Here is a 22604-nt window from a genome sequence, read left to right as displayed (position 1 = left end):
ATAGATGCTTACCTTTACATATATAGTACTAAACTTAGTTCATCATTTATACATGCATTTCATATTGTAAAAACACATGGAAAAAGCATGTACAAAATAAATGTAGAAATAAGGGCGGGGCCTTACACTGAAAAAATCATGAAACCATTGTGATATAATGAACTCCAACTACTTGGTTAACTTCCCCACCTACCTTACCTCTGACACTTGGAAAAAATATTAATGCAACTTTAATCGTTGTACGCCTACTTTCCTATTCTAGTTTCCCTTGGCATTGTGGAAAAATAATTGGTACTTCTGATTTCTTATTTTGAAGTAGAAGGAAGAGACAGAGCTGTAGATGGAAGATTCAATAATAAATGTTGTCTTATTAGGAGTAATATCGTGGACTACACTCTTTCTGTTAATAAGAAAGGTGTTTCCAAAACGTTCTTTTGATTTCTGCAACCGTTTGGTTTCCACAGTCCATGCATCTTTAGCAGTAACTTTGGCTTCCCTCTCTGTTCAAGATTGGAGCTGCCCACTCTGTCCCGTGGCCTCAAAATCTTCTCCCAAGCAGGTATATTTTCTATTTTCTAATTTTAATTCGTTTGTTACGGTGATGTTTAGGTTAGTTTGCACGTATTAACAAATTCATTGGGTACCTGTTACCTCCCACTAGCATGACTACTAATAATTCTGCCCACTTAGACTTAGAGCGTGTTTGACTAAGCTTATAAGTTGGTCAAACTGGCGTATAAGCACCTTTTGACTTATCTACGCGTTTGGTAAATACTCAAAGTGCTTATAAGCCAAGTGCTTATAAACTAAAATCAGCTATAAGTCATAAGTTGGTCACCCCCAAGTTTCCAACTTATGGCTTTTCTAGTTTGACCAATATTTTTACTTGTTTATCCTTAATAATATTTTTTAATTCACAAAATACTTTTTCCAAAATAAATTTTCTGACTTTCTCTTCGTTCCATATTTGTTATTAATTCTTTTCTTCACAAAGAAAATTTTTAATTTATAATCTTTTGAAAAATTTAAGAGTATTTTAGTCACTTTAACAAAAAAATAGCTTATCAGCACTTTTATAACTGCTTATTATCAGTTTCATCACTTCTATTCAAACAGATAAATGCTTATTTTAAAAATAAGTTTCAGCACTTCAAGCTTATCAGCTATTTACAATTAGCTAATCCAAACGGGCTCTTAGGCAGACAAAAGAATCAACTTGCGGTTTTTGCCTCTATTGGGATTTGAACTCCAGTATCTCATGACTTTCATCAACCGTTAGGCCACACTGTTGAGCATATTTTTTTATCTTAATTCTTCGTTTAACTCTAAATATGACTCTTGGGAAAAATCAAACAGATGAGGGCACTTGCAGTAACAGCGGCCTATCTTATTTATGATTTTGGATGTTGCCTCTTTGACAAGAATGTGAAGATTGATAACTTAATTCACCATTTGGTGTGTGTTGTTGGAATTGGAGCTGGCCATGCTTATGAACGGGTAATTAATAAGACTATCTTATCCTAATTACAATTCCGTTTTTAATTAATTGGTTTTAAGTACCAAATGTTTACTCCCCTATTGCAGTGTGGTTCAGAAATGGTTGCGACGCTATGGATAACAGAAATTTCTAGTCCATTCCTCCATCTGAGGGAGCTTCTCAAAGAACTTGGATACAGAGACACTGACCTTAACTTTGCAGCTGATGTTAGTTTCTCAAATTTTAATTCATCTGCATTTACATTTTAATTTTATTGAAAATGTATATATGTATATAATAAGATAATAGTCATTTTGAACCCACTGACTCTAATTCATAAATTCGCCTCAAAACTGAACCATGAAAGTTTTATCCTCCAATATGGTCACAAGCACACTACTAGCCTAGGTTGCTCAGACTGTTCACTTTCGGTGCCGACTTGTGTCAACACGACGTGGGTGTGGATCTGGATCCGTACAGGGTCTAATCAACCAATTTTGGGTACTTTAACTTTGTTGGAGAAATTTGGGACATAGACATTGAATTCTGAAATCAAAACAAAAGCTAGGGTGACGAAAATAAAATACCTTGTATATGGAAATTTCTATGTCAGTCCTTTTCCTTTTATCTATTGCTCGGATTCTCCTCTTAATTAACATTTTCTCCTTCTCAGGATACCTTATAAATTTTCCACATAATATCTCATAATTTGGATGTATTTTTGTAACTCTATTTTTAGATATTTGAATTATTCTTAGCTAAATCTCCGCGCCCATATCCGTACGCTCTTAAAATTTAGATCATGAAGGATCCGATCTCTGGATCCGCACCTGTATTAGATACCCGCACCCGAGTCCGACAACTTAACTACTAGTAAAGCCAAGATTGATGTTTTGCAGGTTTTGTTTGCAGTCATCTTCAGCATTGCTAGGATGATAGGGGGGCCATATCTTGCCTATGTTACTCTTTCTGCTGATAATCCAATCCTCATAAAGGTAATGTTCTACGCTGTATTTTCCACACAAATTTAGGATCAAATGTCCCCTACAAACATTTTATATTAGAATAACAATTAATGTTCTTGAAATTTCTAGGCCATGGCTTTGGGGCTGCAACTTGTCAGTGCTTACTGGTTCTACAAGATTGTGAGGATGGTGATGTACAAATTTTCAAGGAGAACAAAATCTGCAGCTGTTTTTTCAAAGAAGTAATTTGCTGACTTATCCAGAAACTCAATTTCTTTTGTGCTAAAAGTATATTAGCGTTTGAAGAGCAGCAAAAAATCACTTTAAGGCTGACTACTTTCGCAATCTCCATCTTTAATTATATCAGCATGATTTTGATAGCACAAAAGAGATTGTACCTTGTTGACTGCAACACGGATTCATTTGTCCTACTGCAGACATGTTATTAAGGAGAGGCGGATTTAGGACAGGTTCTATGGTTCAATCAAACTCATTACTTTAGGCTCGAATTGTGTACACATGTACCAAAAATAAATGCAAACACATTAATTAGAAAATCGCATTTTCTAAATCCACTGACTCTAGATCCGCTTCCGGATCATTAAGCAAGCAGCTCCATTAAGAGCAAATAGAAAGAGCACAATCCTTTGTTTTGAAAGAGCATATCTAAACCAAAGTTATAACTCCACGAGACGAAAATGACTGTGAACTTCATTACCAATTCTCAATTCAGCAGAAGTGCAAGATTGCTAGTTTAACAACAGCATCATAATCCAACACCAAAGAAGCTGAAAGAATATTCCAACACCACCTATAATAAAGAATAGTATGTGCAATAAATGGCACCCAAAATAATTATCCATTGAATCGAATAATTCGGTTGCAAATTTAAATTTTTGGATAAATTCACAAATACCTATACAACCCAAAACAATTAGGAGCGCTACATAAACCAAATTATTTACCCAGAATTTGGGTTCTCGGAATAGTACACACCGTCTGAATCAAAATGCTTACACATTCTATCATCGAATATCAGCCAGCCATTGAAGAATACTGATGCGGCACCACAACTCTTTTCTCCTTTTCTTTTTTTCCCTTTTCGAATTCCATTATTTTTCCATAGGGGAGGCAATTTGAACTCAAATCCGCCCAATTTGCCCAACCCGCCTAGAGATTAATGGGTTGGGCTACAAACATTTTAGCTCATGGGTCAATTAAGGCTAGACCCAAGTTAACACATTATTTTTTAGGGAAATTTTCATAAAGCATTATCTTTTAGTAGTAATTAGTCATCTATAGATATCATTTGCTATAATATGGATTATAGATACCTTTTCTGTGGTTATAAGATGTGTTTGATGTATTTAAGCTATTGTATTCATGAATACAATAGCAAAAATAGGCGTGGATCAGGGAAGTCAAGTTAATCAGTTGTTGTTTTCGACTGTATTCGACTGTATTCATGGCGTGAAACATGGGATTACAGCTGGACAAATTATTGTATTCGATTGTATTCGGCTGTATTACGGCGTGAAATAGGGGAATACACTGTTTTTAAACAGAAAGTGAATCAATTAACATAATAGACTCCTAATATAACTCAATTATAACACACAAATTTTGTATTTTCCATTATAAAAAAGATTCTCAACCGAAAAACACTCCAAAAATATAACAATCTTCAGAAAAATTATATAATACATCTGAATACATAAATTATATTAATTTTAAAAAACATATGAATACATTCATGGCATATAACGAGACAGTGAATACAAATGAAATACATAAAATACAGCAGGATACATTGAAATACAATGGAAAAAAAGACAGTGAATACATGAAATACATGGAATACATCAAGATACATTAAATTACAATGGAAAAAAAAGACAATAAATTCAATGAAATACATGAAAATACAACGTGATACGTTGAAAATACATTAAAATATATTAACAGAAATCTTCTTCTCATCGCGATTAATTGAATACCAGGGCTTCTAATTTGATTGTAAAGATTAACCTTTTTTGTATTAGGCCACCATCCGACGGGTTCCATTTTGAGAAAGCCTTCCAATGCTTTATGCATCCCTTGAAAACCTAAACCCAACAAAAAGAAAACATTGTTGAGCACATCCGCACAAATATAGTATTGTGTTTATATACGCTATAGGTATATTTTCTCAATTAGAGAAGTCATCGCTGGGACATTTTTGGGTTCAATTTGAGAAGAGAATATCTCCGGTGACGGAATTTCGACGAACGTGTGTATACACAAATTTTCTTCCACCATTGTTACACCGGAACTGCTCTAAAATCCGATGCTTGTTCGAGACTGGGCCAGGCATAGCGACAACTTTGAATTGGTGAGAGGAATTTTGAGATTGAGCATCGTGTTTTCAGGGAATGGAGAAAGAGAATGGGATGTATCAAAGTAGAGAGAGAAAGAAAATAGTGTAACTGAATAATGTATTTAGTGGCTTAGGGCTGGGAGGTAACCAAAATTAAATATTTTGCTATAAACCTTAAAAGGTATCTATAGAATATAATTTTTTTAAATGGTATTTATTTAAAATAAATAAGATGTTAACCTTTGCTATAAGAGGTAAAAATTCCTAATTTTTATAGCTCATTCTGACTCATTAAGCAGCCCAAATACAACCCATGAAACTCACCAAAAACAAAGAGATCTCAACGCAACTTATCTAGAAATTCACTTAGTTGCCCCATTTTTTTTTTTATATTTTCAATTTTCTGTTCTTTTGTTTTTTTACACCACCCACTCACCCCAACCCTCCCCTCACCCCAACCCCACCTGCAAAATATTTTTCAACTTACACATTTTAAGGTAAAAGGTTTTTTTATGCAAGATGAACATGATTCTAAAACATGGGTCAAGTTGAGCAGGTTGGGTTATGACTCATTGTTTAGTCCATCTTGACCCAGCACATCTTAGCCCAAGTACACTTTGAGCTCGGTTGGGCAATGACCCATTTATTGACCTAACCCATCTTGACCCGCCTAAATTCAGCTCAACCCTCTTATTTGCCACCCCTATAATTCTCCCCAAATCATTTATTTTATTTTCTCTTTTTCTTCCTAATCTGATTTCATTCACTTTTTCGGTTCCGTTTTTTTCTTCTATATCAATAAAAACAAATAACTGATACAGCAAACATTTTTTTTTCATTTTCTCTATACCAATCATCAGAAAATAACTTATTTAATATATCTTTTTCTTTATTTTTGATATGTGTATTACTGTAGGTGTTTCTAGCATATTGTATATCAAAATAATATATCACCATAATAAAATAAATATCAATATAATAAAATGATATATTAGTGTCTAAGGTAATAGTATACCGAAACGATATTATTGTATGTGAACTCTTGCATCAACTTTTGGTGTAGTGAATTATATCTCAATAAAACTCCATCAAATATCTTGTTTAAGAAATGAATCGAAAAAAATATGAGAACTACGTTGAAATTTTTTAAAAGGTTTGGGTTTGAAATTTCAAAAAGGTTACAAAAAAAGAATAAAATTGTGACAATATAGTATTACATTATATAATATACTATAGCAGTTTCATGTTGCATTAAACTATATACGGAAGAAATGTAACGAGCCGACCGGTCGTTTCGGGTATTCACATTCTGTTTGGTAGTTTGAAGTCTTGATTAGCTTCATATGATGTATTACAACTTGCAAGCATAGTTAGTTTTGATTTTCAAAAAGTTCCGGATTGATTTGGAAGAGTAATTCTCAATTTAGAAGTTTTAAGTTGGATGAGTTGACCAAGGTTTGACTTGTGAGTAAACACTCGTGTTTTGATGGTTTCAATAGGTTCATATGATAATTTTGGATTTAGGCTTATATCCGGATTTAGATTTGAAGGCTCCTAGGTTGATTTTGCTTTATTTGGCAAAAGTTGAAAATTTGAAAGTTTAAAAATTTTATAAGTTTGACCGTGAGTTTACTTTTTGGCTATCGGGTTCAGATTGTTATTCCGGGACTTGGAAGATGTCTATTTTGTCATTTGAAACTTGTATGCAAAGTTTGATTTTGTTTCGAGTTAATTTGATAGGATTCAGATTCGTTGGGTGAAGTTGACGGTTTGAAAGTTAAGAAAATGATCTTGACCTTTGATTCTTGGTTTTGATGTTATTTGTGATGTTTCGAGCCTTTGGATAAGTTTGGATTATATATATGGACTTGTTAGCATGATTTGACGGGATCGAGGGGCTTGGGTGAGTCTCAGGGTGGTTTTGGACTATTTTTAGGCCCATTTTAACTACTAATTTTTGGCTATAGGTGTGTACATCCCGATCGCGGGGCTCTAGGCCGCGTTTGCGAAGAGTAAAATGCATTTATGGAATTGTGAATCGTGGAGGGACTGTTCACGATCACAAAGAAGAAATATTTGTTGTTACTGGGCTGACTTCGGGAGCTTATATCTTGCAATTTATAAGGAATTTTGAGGTGATCCCAAAATAAAAGTTGTTTCCCTTTGTGTCTAATTTTCTGAAAATCAAATCGTTTATTATTTGAAACTTTGTACAAAAAGTTATGGCCATTGTAGAGGCTGTTTGGGAAGAGTTGGGCAAGTATTTCACAAGTTTGGTCATCACGATCGCGGTGCTTCTTGGCCGCGATCGCGAAGGGTAAAATCATGCTGGACATTTTGTGAACCGCGATCGCGAGATTGGTGACCGTAATAGTGAAGGAGAACGACTAGCAAAGCTACGTCTAATTTCGGGATTTTGAGTTTATTTTCTTATTTTTTTGAGTTCTTAGAGCACAAGTAAGGCGATGTTGGAGGATATAAACACCCAAATCATGAGGGTAAGTAACTTTATCATTATTTTGATTATATATTTTATTTTTTTTCATGGGTTATTACACCTAAATCAAGGATTTGAAGAGAAGAAATCGAGGGTTTTTGACTTGAACTTAAGAGAATGAATTTTGGGGTTTTGAACATGAAATTGAGGTTGGATTTGAAAATCAATTATATATTTGGACTCGTATTTGAATATGTATTCGGGATTTGTGAGTTTTGTCGAGTTTCAGGGTGAGAACCCAGATTGACACTTTGGTTTACTTTGAGTATTTGATTAAAGATTTGACCTTTATCGTTTGAGTTTGATTCCTATGGTATTATTTGATGTTTTTAAATTGCTTTTGGCTAGTTTCGAGCTATTCAGAGGTCGATTCATGTGGGATGACGCTTCTAGAGTATCTGTTTGACTTGTTTGAGATAAGTATCTTGCCTAAATTTGGTTTAAGGAATTTTTCCTACTAATTGTTATTATTTGCTACATACGGGGATGATGTGTATATGAGATGACGAACATATATACATGTGCCATGGGTATTCATGCTCGGGGTAGATTCTAGCTCACTCTATCTTTATTTGGTTGCATGTTCTACTTGATTTTTTATGTATTATTTTATTAGTTGTCTATTGATCGGGTCAAACCCTACACTACTATAGAGTGGCAAGAGCGGTCGATGTGTTCCCCAAGGAGCTAATACAATGTTTGGAGTTGGATTCCTATCTAATCTAGCAGTGTGTAGTGCTCTTAACTATACTTCCAATCATTCTTGTTTGTTTGTTTGTTACTTCTAATTTTATACTAATGATGTGCGAAATTAATCTAAGTAGATGTGTTTGTAGGGTTTTCTAAATGGGTAAAGAGGCATTAGGAAAGTGACTTACTCCTAGGTGAGTATCGAACGAGATCTAGAACTTAGGGCAATAATGTTAAAGTTGGGATCATGATATAACCAATGTACGAAGCTACTCACTCTATACCTCTCGGTAGTATGAGTGAACGTGACCTAATTGGATTTCTCAAGCCCAATTGGGTGTTTAATTTGTGCAAGCAATGTTGTCTCAAGTCGAGTATTACTATCTCTAGGTTTAACCCTTTAATTGGGGCTATCTATCTCTTGAATACACCCCAATTCCTTGTTGGCCTGAAATTCCTAGACTTAGTCTCTCTTTCTTAAGAAGAGCCTAAGTCAAATAGGCACAATTAGTGTTTGCAACCACTAATTCAACATAGAAAGCATAAATTAGGCCAAATAACAATCACCCATAAACATCTAAGCCCTAAAATAAAAGATCCATCAAACTATCACACTAGGGTTAAGCCACAACCCTAACTAATGGGTTTAGCTACTCATAATTGAAGAAGAAATCATAGATTGAGATGAATAATAATCTATAAATTGTAATTACAAGATAAGAAACTAAGTTTAATTGCTAACATAGCTACAAAATTAATCAAAATGGACAAATATGACGTTTCACGTGTTCAGCTAACGTAAGATAACCTAAATATCTGAAAAGAAAGTATTTATCCACAACTAAATTTTCGGACAAAAATGCCCCTGACGGAGGTACCGCTAATAGCGAAAAATGGACCGCTGCAGCGGTGAGGCTACCGCGGACCACGATCTTCAGCTTTTTCTCAGACTCCAGGCTCTCTGAATCTCCCCTCCGCGGATCGCAGTAAAAGGACCGCTGTCGCGGTAGGGGTACTGCGGTCGTATAAAATCATCGCGGGCCGCGGTAACTTGCAATGCCTCAACTTGTATCTCTCTGAACCTTGCCATTGCAGACCGCGAGAAAAGGATTGCGGTGGCGGTGAGTTTTCTGCAGTCGAGGTGGATTTTCCGCTGTAGTGCTGCTTTGACTTGGCTTTGAACTTGTGCAGGTTTCACTCCTTTTTGAACTGGTTATGACATCCTTGTCTCCTTTTGCCCAAACACTGTAAACAAGCATAGCCAGTTAGCTTTTGGGAATACTTGTACATATTTTAGTCCAAAACTCAAGCAAAAAGGAGCATGAACTAGACTAGAATCCCTAGTTATCAACTCCCCCAAACTTAAGCTTTTGCTTGTCCTCAAGCATACAAAGTAATTCTCACCTCCTCAAGATAAAAGAAAGGAAAATTCAGCTGTTCTAAAGTAACCTCATCAAGAATCAATTGAGACTAACAATTACCCTCAACTTAAATACATTATCAATACTACATAACCTTTTAGCACCATGGCTATAGTGCGACACAAAAGTATCAAGAGTTGACTCAACTCATCAAGGAAGCTCTTTCTATTACATTGGTCGCTGTGGAACCCAAACTCATACACCTCAACTCTCCATAAGCAAACCTCACTTTTAGATTGTAGCATTCAGAATGAGGATTGTAGAAAACACACTCATCTCTCTCAAAGGAAGGTCACAAGTCCAACTCTAAGTACCATAAGCTTTCCCCTTATGTGAATCACCACTAATGTAAGCTTACTCAACTCAATATAATATAGGGATTTTGTGGGAATGTAATGAAGGCTTTAGGTTCAAGGTAGGATATATTGGTCTAAGAAGGTTTCATCTTCCCTTAAGCACTTCATTTGCTTCATTTTGGCATACATTTTCTTGACTTTTTGAGTCATTTACTTCTTCTTTAGGGGCTAGAGAGACACACTGTCACTCTTTCTTGTTCATTTCAATTCTTTTTCTCCTTTCTAATCTCTCCATGCCTTTCATCTTTTGCTTTCGTAGAATCCCTTCATTTCTTCTACACTGTTCATTTTCTTTTTGAATTTTTGGCTTTTCTTTATTTTTCTTTTTCTTTGCCTTTATTTATCTTCATTTTGTAACTTTTATCACTTTTGCATTCCTCGCCTCTCCCCTCAAACTTATGCTTTTGCCTTGTGCTAAGGAAAGATAGGGTGCCAAGAGAGGATCATTTTAGAACGGAAAAAAGTTTGTATCATTGTTATTGAAAGAATAAGGGCTAAGGCTCAACAGGGTTGTCTAGGGATATCATCATTGGTAGGCTATGGATGTTTTCAAGTTTCAATTGGGATCAAGGAGAGCATATAATCACTTCTCAAGTCGAGCTTCACTTTGGATTTTGCCTAGACAAACATTCAAGGCAAATTCTAGACTCATTGGCACGGGACTTGGACTTGTAAATCAATACTCACCACATAAGCTATAGGATTGCTAAAGAAACAGAGTCGGGGGCCCGCAATAACCTTAGCTAAGATTTGAGCAACACAAATGGTTCCGATAAACCACTCGATGATTGTTTAGCCAACACAAGAGTCTCAAGGTCACAACTATCACCATCCTATACACAATAATTTGTTTCTAACCATAAGGTCAAAGATAAATGTGTTAGGCCCAAGTGAAGCTTTTCCTGAGGCACCATTGCTTACTAACTACTATTTACACAAAAACAAAAAGAAAAACAGACTCAAACCCTTAAGAAGGTTGTCATGCCATCCATCACCGGGAAGAGCCACCCGGTTCACACACACTCCATCTTTAGAAAGAATCGTGGCATTACGAAAATAAAAGGCTTATTCATCACACAAAATTGTAAAATAAGAAGCTACGAACCGAAAAAGAGACTATTAAATGAAATAAGAAGCTATACTATTAAGGAAATTGCAAAAGAAGCTATGAAACAAAATGCGGAAAGTAAACTGAATATGTACAAAAGGGGGGTTTAGATGAATATACATAAGAAGGAATGAATATATACATGAGTGTAACTTTATATACAGACCAAACTAGAACAATAATGAAAAGTAAAATAAAAGATAAAGTTATATACATACCAAAAGTGAAAAATAAGCATAAAGAAGGAAAATAGTGCCATAATTACAGTCCAACTATCAAATCAAACTACCAAATCAAAAATCAAAGTAGGGCCACCCCCTTAAATGAAAGCTAGCATTGTCCTCAATGCTAACTAACCAAAAATTAAGCTCAAAAAGGAAAGATAGAGAGTTAAGAAAAACTCCCTATGGATCCTCCGTCTGCATGGGGTCCTATGGTAGCACGAGATCCTGTGGCTGGGCACCTGGATCAGCTGTCCCGGGAGCCTGTGGCTGGTCAGAAGTAGCACCCTCTGTCTCTGCCAACTCAATCTCAATATCATCCACATGGGGGATCATCCTCCTCCTCTTGGGAGCTCTCTCAATCTCCTGCTCCGGAACTTGCTCTATCTCAGCTGCTGGAGGCTGATCATGCAATAGCAGCTCCAAAGGCAAGTGATCAGCTGCCTTCATATTTTCCACTTCTCCCCTCAATTCCTTGACCGACTCCTTCGAGGCCCATGTCTTCTTCAGCTTCTTTATGTATTTGTTCAGCTCCTTCGGTGTTTTCCCTTGTTCAGCAAGAGCATCTATTATAAGCTTTTGGTTATCAAGGAGCTTCTTCTGGTTGTCAAGAAGCTCCTTGAGAGTCTCCTCCACCGAAGCTGGCACCTGTGGCTGTGGGGGCACTGACTGCGCTGCCACTGAACTAGAAAGTACATACAACTTAGAAGTTGATGCCTACATCCAGGTGTTGATACTGGAGAGTGTTTGGCTCAATCTGTGGGCAGTCAATGGGTATGTTGAGGAGGATGTTTGGAGTGGTGGAAGTAGATGGTCCGGAGGTAGGCTCTGGTATGGCAGTGGGGGGCTGAGAATAAGCGACTACTACTACTGGCTCTTCAGACTAGCCAGTAGAAGTAGTGGCTTTGCCCTTGGGATCTTTAGCTTTGGGGTTATCCTCAGCCTTGAGGCTGTACCATGAAAAGGTCATCTTGGGTTTCATCTTCATGTTAAAGTTCCTTTTCTCCACATCCTAGTCTTCCAAATACATTATAAGGAAATTCGGAAAGGGGTATGATCTGTCACCCTTATTGACCACCCTAGTGATCACCCTAGACATGACATTCCTGATATTGATCGGGAACCCTACCATAATAGCCGCTACCAATATCGCTCAGGAGACCGACATGGAGTTTCATGGGTAGTGGGGTCCAGCCTGCTGCATATAAAAGTCTCCCACCCCTTTGCCTCAAAGTTTAGGGTTTTCCTCAAGATTGCAACTCCTGATGTCAACTATGCTGGGGTGGTGCCTGGGAGAGCCAGATACGATGTCAATCATGGACGGGCTGCCTCATAAGGTGACAACTTCTCCAAGTACAATGATTCATCTTCCTCATTAAAGCCCAGGTTCCGCACTTTAGTCACTTTGGTATCCCTCTTGATATGAGAGGCATTGGCGTAAAACTCTTTGACTAAGTGCTCGTTTGCCTCTGACACCCTGCTGGTGAAGTAATCCCATCCCACTTGTTCATTGAATTGTTGTTTCACATTGGGGTTGTGCGGCAGGAGATCCCTCTTTATGAACTAGCACTCATGAATAAGCGACCTTAGAGGCCACCATTCCCGGAACTTATGATAAGCCAGTTCACTGACAAACCATTTTTGCCACACCTAGGGGTTTCTAGTTCTCTCCACACCCCCGGGTTGGGGCACACCCCTCCCTCTTCATCTGATACCCTAGTATCTACATCTTGTCCAGGTGACGAAGGTGTAGGTGAGGTTGAAGCTGATCTGTCACTGCTCTCTACCGAGCCCTCAGACGACTCAAAAGAAACATGAACTGAAGCATGAGCACTATGAGAGGCCGGAGGTGTAGGTACATCTCTCAATCTATGTCTCTCCAATAAGTTGGGTACATACTCTGGCACAGAATTAGACTCTGAAGCCTCCCTGGAGGGCAGGTACTCACTTCTCTCAGAATGGGAAGCAGCTCTATCTGCAACTCTGATAATTTTTCTGGTTTCCCCAATTGCTTTCCAAACTGCTGGGGTCAATTTATTCATGCCTCGTCCCCTACCTCGGGAGGACTCTGCTCTATCCTTTGTTTGTCACCACCTCCTCTAGATTTAACCATTGTTCGCAAATATTAATCAGTTGAAACTTGTAAGTTAAAAGACTAGAAGAAGCAGTGCAGAAAAATAGTTAACAGTGCAAAACAAAACTGCAGATCGCAAAAATTCAACTGCGGCCGCGAAGAGGTGGGATTCAGACTACCCACTCTCTAATTCATTAGCACCGCAGACCGCGAAAATGCACTACGGTCGCAAATATCGCGGACCGCGAAAAATCAACCGTGGATCGCGGAGAGGTGGGACTCAGACTACCCACTCTCTGATTCAATTGCACTGGGGACCGTGAAAAATGGGGCGCGACCACGGTAAGTGCACCGCAGACCACAAAAAATGCCACTGCTGACCGCGGTTATCAAGACTTGAAAATATCTCAAAATATAGATGACCACGGACCACGAACAAACAATCGTGGACCGCAAAGGTCAAATTTGGGCTCAGCACCCAGGGTTTCAAATTTTTCCTACATTTTAGCATTAATCAAGACATTATCATTCCACTAGGTAGTTAATCACCATTTCTGACTAATTAAAACCTAATCTAATTAACACTATGGAACCCTAAGTCAAAATTAAAAGAAAAGAAAAGAAGAAGAAGTAATAACTATCAATTTAAAAGAAAATAAAAATAAAATTAAAGACTAAGGGTTGCTTAGAATTACCAGATGTGAAATGTGAAACAAATTCAACTCAATTCTTGTGTTTGTGCAAGCTAGGGCGAGAGTGAACAGTAGTGTATGGTGTTTGAGAGAGCAAAGAGCGAAAAGTGTAAAAGGGGGCCCTGAGCATATATTTATAGGCAAGCCTTGGGACCCACTTATTCTTACCTACCGCGGCCGTGGTAAATGCACCGCGGACCGCGATTGTGAAACTCAGAAGGTCTATTGCTTTGAGACCACCGCGGACCTCAAAAATCCTCTATGACAGCAGTAAGCCACCGCTGACCACGAAAAATACACCGCGACAGCGGTTGAAATTTCAGAGAGCCTCCACTTTTGACCTTTTAGCACCACTGACCGCGACCGCATCAGCGGTCTAAACTTTAGAGAGTGCCCATTTTTTCCAGATTAGTCCTGCACTGCATCAAACATCCCTATACATATGTCACAACTAGTTAGTTCAAAAGAATATCCTACACTAAGAGGAAAATCAAAGAAAAACAAAAGGAAAAACACATGGGTTGCCTCCCAAGAAGCGCCTGATTTAACGTCGCGACACAACGTAGGTTACCATCAATCACTTGAGATGGATCATTGCCACCACATGGTTGTCATCAAACTTGCCAAGATAGTGCTTGAATCTATGACCATTAACTCTACAGATCTCACCATTTTTGTTTTTCAAATCAAGAGCACCAAACGGAGTCACAAGCACCACCTCAAAAGGTCCACTCCATTTTGATTTAAGCTTACCCGGAAACAGTCGTAACCGAAAATTGAACAAAAGAACCAAATCACCCACTTTGAACTCCTTTCCACGAGCATACTTATCATGAAGGTACTTCATTTTGTCCTTATACAAGGATGAACTGGAGTAGGCATGAAACCGGAACTCATCAAGTTCATTAAGCTGCTCCACCTGAAGATTTGCTACCACATCCCATTCAAGATTTAACTTCCTCAAAGCCCACATGGCCTTTTGTTCTAACTCAACCGGTAGGTGGCAAGCTTTCCCAAACACCAATCGGTACGGAGACATACCAATCAGAGTCTTGTAAGCAGTCCTATAAGCCCAAAGAGTATCATCCAATTTCTTTGACCAATCGGTCCTATTTGCATTGACCGTCTTTGACAATATACTCTTGATCTACCGGTTGGAGACTTCAACTTGCCTAATAGCTTGAGGATGGTAAGGGGTAGAAACTTGTGATTGACACCATACTTTGCAAGCAAAGTATCACATGCCTTATTGCAAAAATGAGACCCTCCATCACTAATGATTGCTCTAGGAGTGCCAAACCGAGTAAAGATACTCTTCTTGAGAAATGCCACAACACTCTGGGCCTCGTTGTTGGGCAAAGTCATAGCCTTTGAAACATAATCAACGGCCACAAGAATATACGTGTTGCCACAAGAGCTTACAAATGGACCCATGAAATCAATGCCCCACACATCAAATATGTCAACCTCAAGAATAGTGGTGAGAGGCATCTCGTCCTTTTTGAAATTCCACCCGCTCTTTGACATTCATCACATGTCCTAACTAATTCACTTGCATCCTTGTATAATATGGGCAATAAAAACTACAACTTAACACCTTCGAAGATGTCCTCGCCCCACCATGATGACCACCATAGGGGGATAACTGACAAGCATCCAAAATACTCAATTGCTCATCGTTCGGAACACATCTACGGATCACACCATCATTATAGATTTTGAACAAGTACGACTCATCCCAGTAGTATTCCAAGCTATCCCGTTTAAGATTCTTCCTTTGGTTAGAAGAGATCTCATACGGAACAACACCTTTTACAAGGAAATTGGCAATATTCGCAAACCAATGCATACTATTCATAGACACAGAGAGGAGTTGCTCATCGGGAAATGAATCATTAATCTCGAGGCCATCACGGGCCTCCCCTTCTCCTCCAAGCAGGACAAGTGGTTTGCCACTTGGTTTTCACACCTTTTCCAGTCTACAATCTCCAAATCAAACTCTTGAAGCAATAAGACCCATCTCATCAACCGAGCTTTGGAATCCTTCTTCATCATCAAGTAGCAGAGTGCAACATGGTCGTTATGAACTATCACCTTGGCACCCATGAGATAAGGCCTAAACTTCTCCATTGCGAACACAATAACCAATAACTCTTTTTCCGTCACCATGTAATTCACTTGAAAATCATTCATTGTTTTGCTTGCATAATACACCGGGTGAAACATCTTATTCACTCTTTAACCCAAAACCGCTCCTACCGCAACATCGCTTGCATCACACATGAGCTCAAAAGGTAAGCTCCAATTGGGTGCGGTAATAATGGGAGTGGTTGTCAATTTGTACTTGAGGACTTCAAAAGCTTTCATACATTCTTCATTGAACACGAACTTGACATCTTTTTCCAATAACTTGTACAAGGGGTTCACTACCTTAGAAAAGTCATTGATGAATCTTCGGTAGAACCCCGCATGCCCAAGAAAACTTCTAACCCCCTTGACTTAGGTAGGAGGAGGAAGCTTTGAGATCACTTCAATTTTATCCTTATCCACCTCTATGCCGTGCTTTGAAATCTTATGGCCGAGGACAATGCCCTCCTTGACCATAAAGTGGCATTTTTCCCAGTTAAGCACAAGATTGATCTCTTCACACCGGGCCAATACCTTGTCAAGAGTCTTCAAACATTCATCAAATGAGTCACCCACAATACTGAAGTCGTCCATGAACACCTCCAAAATGTCCTCCACCATGTCGGTAAATATTGACATCATACACCGCTAGAATGTAGCCAGTGCATTACACAACCCAAATGGCATACTAAAAAAGGTAAAGGTACCATATAGACACGTGAAAGTGGTTTTCTCCTGATCTTCCGAAGCAATCAAAATCTGGTTGTACCCAGAGTATGCATCCAAGAAATAGTAGAAGCCATGCCCAGCAAGTCTATTTAGCATCTGGTCAAGAAAAGGAAATGGAAAGTGATCCTTGCGGGTCACTTTATTCAGCTTGCGGTAGTCCATGCACACCCTCCATCCGGTGACAGTCCTGGTGGGAATCAACTCATTTTGCGCATTGGTAACCACGGTCATACCACCCTTTTTTGGCACACATTGCACCAGCGAAGTCCAAGAACTATCCAAGATGAGGTACACAACCCCTGCATCCAACCACTTGATCACCTCCTTTTTCACAATTCTTGTATAGCCTCATTTAACCTCCTCTGATGTTCCACGGAGGGCTTGGAATCTTCCTCAAGAATAATCTTGTGCATGCAAAAGGTGGGGCTTATCCCTTGGATATCAGCTAAAGTCCATCCAATTGCCTTCTTCCATTTTTGGAGCACCGCCAATGTGGCATCTACCTGCATGTTAGTAAGACAAGAGGAAAGAATAACTGGCAAAGTTGAACTAGGGCCTAAGAATTCATACCTGAGGTGTGGAGGCATCGACTTCAACTCCAACATGGGAGGTTCCTCGATTGAGGGCTTTGTTGGTGGAGTCTTCCTATTCTCAAGATCCAAAAAGAGCTTCCGAGACTCATAAGAGTACGAGCCTATTCCATGTAAAGCATTGACACACTCCACCCGACCTTCATCCTCATTTACATCAAGATTCAACAATACCGCTTCTAGAGAGTCCTCCACATTGATCATTGCACTAGTATCATCAACTATCACTGCCGTGGCAAGATCCACAAAAGAGTACACTTCAGTACTGTTGGGCTGCTTCATTGACTTGCACACATGAAAGACCACATTTTCATTACCCACCCGGAAGGTGAGTTCCAGTTGCAAGGAAAGGTCTTCCCAATATGATCGGAATCTCATAATCAACCTCACAGTCCAATATCACAAAATTAGCGGGAAAAATGAACTTGTCTACCCGGACAAGAACATCATCTACAATACCAAGCGGCCTCTTCATAGTTCTATCCGCCATTTGCAACCTCATTGAAGTATCCCTCGGTTTCCCAATACCCAAAGTTTTGAACACGAAGTAAGGCATAAAATTGATACTTGAACCCAAATCGCACAATGCCTTTGCAAAATTAGCGCTCCCAATGGTACACGGGATGGTGAAAGCGCCAGGATCTTCAAGCTTTGGAGCCATCGAGTGCACAATTGCACTTACTTGGTGAGTCATTTTGATGGTCTCACAGTCCATGGATCTCTTTTTTGTCACCAAGTCTTTCATGAACTTGGCGTAACCCGACATTTGCTCAAGAGCTTCCACCAAAGGAACATTGATTGATAAGCTCTTCATCATGTCAATAAATTTTCTAAATTGGTTCTCATTCTCTTGCTTTGCAAGCCTTTGAGGGTAAGGTGGAGGAGGCCTTAGCAAAGGAGCCTTATCCTTAAGCACTACCATTTTCGGTATGTTTATTACGTGTTCCCTAGACGGGTTCACGTCATCTTGGGTTTCCACCTCATCATCATGAACATCAATCCTCACTTCTGCATTCACATTCTCTTTTCTCACTTTCTCATCAACTAAAGGAACATCATCATCTTGCACTTGAATCTCATCACTCATAATTTCCTTTTACTTGGAGGTGTTCACTTCACCACCTCGACCACTTCTAGTAATCACCGCCATTGCATGCCCGGTATTGTTCCCACCCTTCGGGTTTACTACTGTATCACTAGGTAGAGCCCCCTTAGGACGAGTATTCAAAGATTGTGAAACCTGGCCAAGTTGAACCTCTAAATTCCGGATTAAAGTATTGTGGGATGCCAACTGGGCATCGAAGTCGGTGTTCTTCTTCATCATTTGTTCAAACATCATCTCGATCCTTCCAATATCATTGTTTGACGAGCTAGGACCTTGGGACGGAAATGGAGGTGGGTTATTTGGTTTTTGACACATCGGAGGCCTTACAAAGCCTTGCCCTCGATTCCCTTGATTGCCATTATTCCAACCCCTTGATTGTTGTTTCCTCCCCAATTGTTGTTGTTGCCACTCCAGTTACCCTGATTGTTCTGGTTTCCCCAATTTTGATTGTTGTTCCCCAATTTCTATTACCTTGTTGGTTTTGATTCCCCCAATTTTCTTGGGATCTCCATTGTCTTTGGTAATTTTTCCCCTTTGTCCTTGGTAATTTTTCACATATTGCACTTCTTCATTTTGCTCATCATAGCCCTCATCTTGATTGAAACCACCACTACCTTGGCCATATTAATCCGGACTACCTTGACCTTGTTGACCTCTTTGTCGCCTCTTGTTGACCAACATGTTGACACCTTCAATAGAATTCACTTGTCTAGGAGCTTGAACCTGTTGCAATTGAGCTTTCACTAACTGGTTCATTGTGGTAGTTATATCTGCTATTGCCTGGCCATGATCATGGAGCTCTTTGTGCAAGTGGATGACAGTAGGGTCACCCTGTGACACATTGGCTTGACTTTGCCAAGTTGAGGAAGTATCTGCCATCTCATCCAATATTTCACACGCTTGATCATAAGGTGTGTTCATAAAATTTCCCCTGCTAGCTGGTTCAGCACACACTGATTGGTCGTGTTAATGCCACGGTAGAATGTCTGCTGAATCATTGCTTCGGTCATGTCATTGTTCGGACATTCTTTCACCATTGTCCGATATCTCTCCCAGATCTCATGAAGTGGTTCATTAGGTTCCTGTTTGAAGGACAAAATCTCATCTCTCAAAGTCGTCATATGCCCCGGCGAGAAGAACTTTGCTATAAACTTATCCATCAACTCATCCCAAGTAGTGATGGAATGGTTGGGAAGCCTTTCAAGCCAGTCCAAAGCTTTCCCTCTAAGTGAAAAAGGGAACAATCTCAACCGAAGTGCATCATCTGACACATTTGTTTGCTTTCTTTCCCAATAGGTATCCACGAAGCCTTTAAGATGTTTGTAAGCATTCTGATGGGGAGCACCTGTGAAATACCCTCGCTACTCCAATAAAGTCAACATCACATTTGTAATTTGGAATGCCCGCCAGATCCGGGATGGGACAATTGCACTAGCATATCTTTCGTTTGGAAGCAACCGAGGAGCCGCTCTTGGAGGTGTGGGTTGGGAGGGGGGAGGGTCTGGAACATTATCATGGGTCTTGCGGCCTCTTCTTTGAGCTTGAGACACTATAGGTACCTCATCATCAACATCTACCTCCTCTCCCGGAATAGCATTTCCAAGAGGGTCATTGTTATTATTCGCCATTTTGTACCTGAACTGGAGACACACACAAATTAGTACCACAAAAGGAAAGAAAAATAAGACACAAAACTATTTAGATAGATAGCCAAAACCATTAGCTCCCCGGCAATGGCGCCAAAAAGTGATCGCGTCCAATCCTACACCACTACAAAGTGGCAAGAGCAGTCGATGCAGCTTTTACCTGAGAAGGTCGAGTTCGAATCCACAAGGAGCTAATATAATATTTGGAGTTAGATTGCTATCTAATCTAGCAATGTGTAGTGCTCTTAATTACACTTCTAATCATTCTTGTTTGTTTGTTACTTCTAATTTTATACTAATGATGTGCGAAATTAAGCTAAGTAGATGTGTTTGTAGGGTTTTCTAAATGGGTAAGAGGCACTAGGGAAGTGACTTACTCCTAGGTGAGTATCTAACGAGATCTAGAACTTAGGGAAATAATGTTAAAGTTGGGATCATGATATAGCCAATGCATGAAGCTACTCACTCTACACCTTTCGGTAGCAAGAGTGACCTTGCCCTAATTGACTTTCTCAAGCCAATTGGGTGTTTAATTTGTGCAAGCAATGTTGGCTCAAGTCGGGTATTACTATCTCTAGGTTTAACCCTTTAATTGGGGCTATTAATCTCTTGAATACACCCCAATTCCTTGTTGGCCTGAAATTCCTAGACTTAGACTCTCTTTCTCAAGAAGAGCCTAAGTCAAAATGCACAAATTAGTAATTCAACATAAAAATCATAAATCAGGCCAAATAACAATCACCCATAAACATCTAAGCCCTAAAATAAAAGACCCATTAAATACCCATACTAAGGTTGAACCACAACCCTAGCTAATGGGTTTAGATACTCATAATTGAAGAAGAAATCATAGATTGAGATGAAGAATAATCCATAAATTGTAATTACAAGATAAGAAACTAAGTTTAATTACTAAACTAGCTACAAAATTACTCAAAATGGACAAATACAGCGTTTCACGTGCTCAGCTAACGTAAGATAACCTAAAAATCTGAAAAGAAAGTATTTATATACAGCTAAATTTTCTAAACAAAAATGCCCCTGACGGAGGTACCACAGACAACGAAAAATGGACCGCTGCAGTGGTGAGGCTACCGGGGTTGTGGTAAATCAACTGCGGACCGTGGTCTTCATCTTTTGCTCAGACTCCAGGCTCTCTGAATCTCCCCTCTGCGGATTGCAGTAAAAGGACCACTGTCGCGGTAGGGGTACTGCGGTCGCATAAAATCATCGTGTACCGTGTAACTTGCAATGCCTCAACTTGTATCTCTCTGAACCTTGCCACCGCGGACCACGATAAAAGGACTGCGGTCGCGGCGAGGCTTCTGCGGCCGCGGTGGATTTTCCGCTGTAGCGCTGCTTTGACTTGGCTTTGAACTTGTGCAGGTTTCACTCCTTTTTGAGCTAGTTATGATATCATTGTCTCCTTTTGACCAAACACTGCAAACAAGTACAACAAGTAGTCCCAAACTCAAGCAAAAAGGAGCATGAACTAGACTAGAATCCCTAGTTATCAACTATGTGCACACAATAAACCATGCTCGAAAAATACTAAGGTTATTGGTATAGTGTTTTGAACATGATGAGCAAATCTTGAGACTTATGCTATAATTGCCTCAGAGATAGATACACGTAGGTTATGAACACACATTCGAATTTGTTCTTATGATGTACCTTGATTGGGATGTGTACACTCTATGATACATATGTGATCCTTCGTATGACTACTTGTAATTTGTTGCTATAATTCATTTAGCCGTATTCATGCCTTATCCATATTTTTATTGCTATCATGTCCGTGTGTGCTTTATTGATAAGTTATGAGGATATGACTCTTAATGATAATTTGTTATCTCATATTGTTGTGATTATGACACTTGTGGACATGTTGAGCGGATTGATTGTGATGATATTATGGCACGAGGTCTTTGCCGTGCGATTGTGATGATATTGTGGCTCGACGTCCTTGCCGTATGATTGTGATTGGGGTTATCAACATGAGGTTTTTACCGTGCGATTGTGTCTATTATTGTGCGCGTGGGGAAAATAAGGGTGGAGTTTTCTCGGGTTGCCCTCGTGGCAAAATAAAGGTGGTGACATGTGCATGTGGCAAAATAAGGGAGGGATTTCATTGTTATGTGCACATGCGGCGAAACAAGGGTGACATTGTGGGAATGTTGTGTGTTGGCCTGTGGGCGATTTTATTGATTATGTTTGTGTGGTGGTATGAGAGTGACATTCGTATTTGTGTTTATGACTTCTTTATGTGTGTCACACATTTTTACATAGTTTGTTGCATTGTTTTTAACATGCTAATCTATGTCTCTATTATTATTTGATGATTTGATTGTCAAAATGTGTTTTACATACGTGGAGTTGATATCTCACCTTATATTGAGTTATTGGTAGCAGATCGGTTGTCTAAATAAGAAAGTTGCCATCGAGCATTGCTATAGTTGATTCTTGAAAGGTTCTCTTGAACATGTTATTTGGCATTTGGTACGGAATAAGATCATGTATCAGTATTGAGCACGAAAATTATGTGGTACA

At 39.1% G+C, this 22604-nt stretch overlaps 1 protein-coding gene across 1 annotated transcript; it reads left to right on the top strand.

Moving 5' to 3' along the window:
- The first annotated feature begins 268 nt into the window (after window positions 1–268).
- On the top strand, window positions 269–3013 carry LOC107769678 (uncharacterized). Its single transcript, XM_016588913.2, has 5 exons — window positions 269–559; window positions 1357–1497; window positions 1585–1704; window positions 2377–2472; window positions 2572–3013. Exons 1-5 carry the CDS (start codon window positions 341–343, stop codon window positions 2686–2688), a joined length of 693 nt encoding a protein of 230 aa, XP_016444399.1. The 5' UTR covers window positions 269–340; the 3' UTR covers window positions 2689–3013.
- The last annotated feature ends 19591 nt before the right edge of the window (window positions 3014–22604 follow it).

The sequence above is a fragment of the Nicotiana tabacum genome, chromosome 20, assembly GCF_000715075.1.
Source record: "Nicotiana tabacum cultivar K326 chromosome 20, ASM71507v2, whole genome shotgun sequence".
NCBI lineage: Eukaryota > Viridiplantae > Streptophyta > Magnoliopsida > Solanales > Solanaceae > Nicotiana > Nicotiana tabacum.
This window is presented reverse-complemented; position numbering and strand designations above follow the sequence as displayed.

Bases quoted from the DNA above. Each gene is read 5' to 3' on its own strand.
- LOC107769678 (XM_016588913.2), top strand. From the start codon at position 341: ATGGAAGATTCAATAATAAATGTTGTCTTATTAGGAGTAATATCGTGG. The intron at 1,498-1,584 runs GTAATTAATAAG...CCCCTATTGCAG, and splicing joins CTGGCCATGCTTATGAACGG to TGTGGTTCAGAAATGGTTGC. The intron at 2,473-2,571 runs GTAATGTTCTAC...TGAAATTTCTAG, and splicing joins ATAATCCAATCCTCATAAAG to GCCATGGCTTTGGGGCTGCA.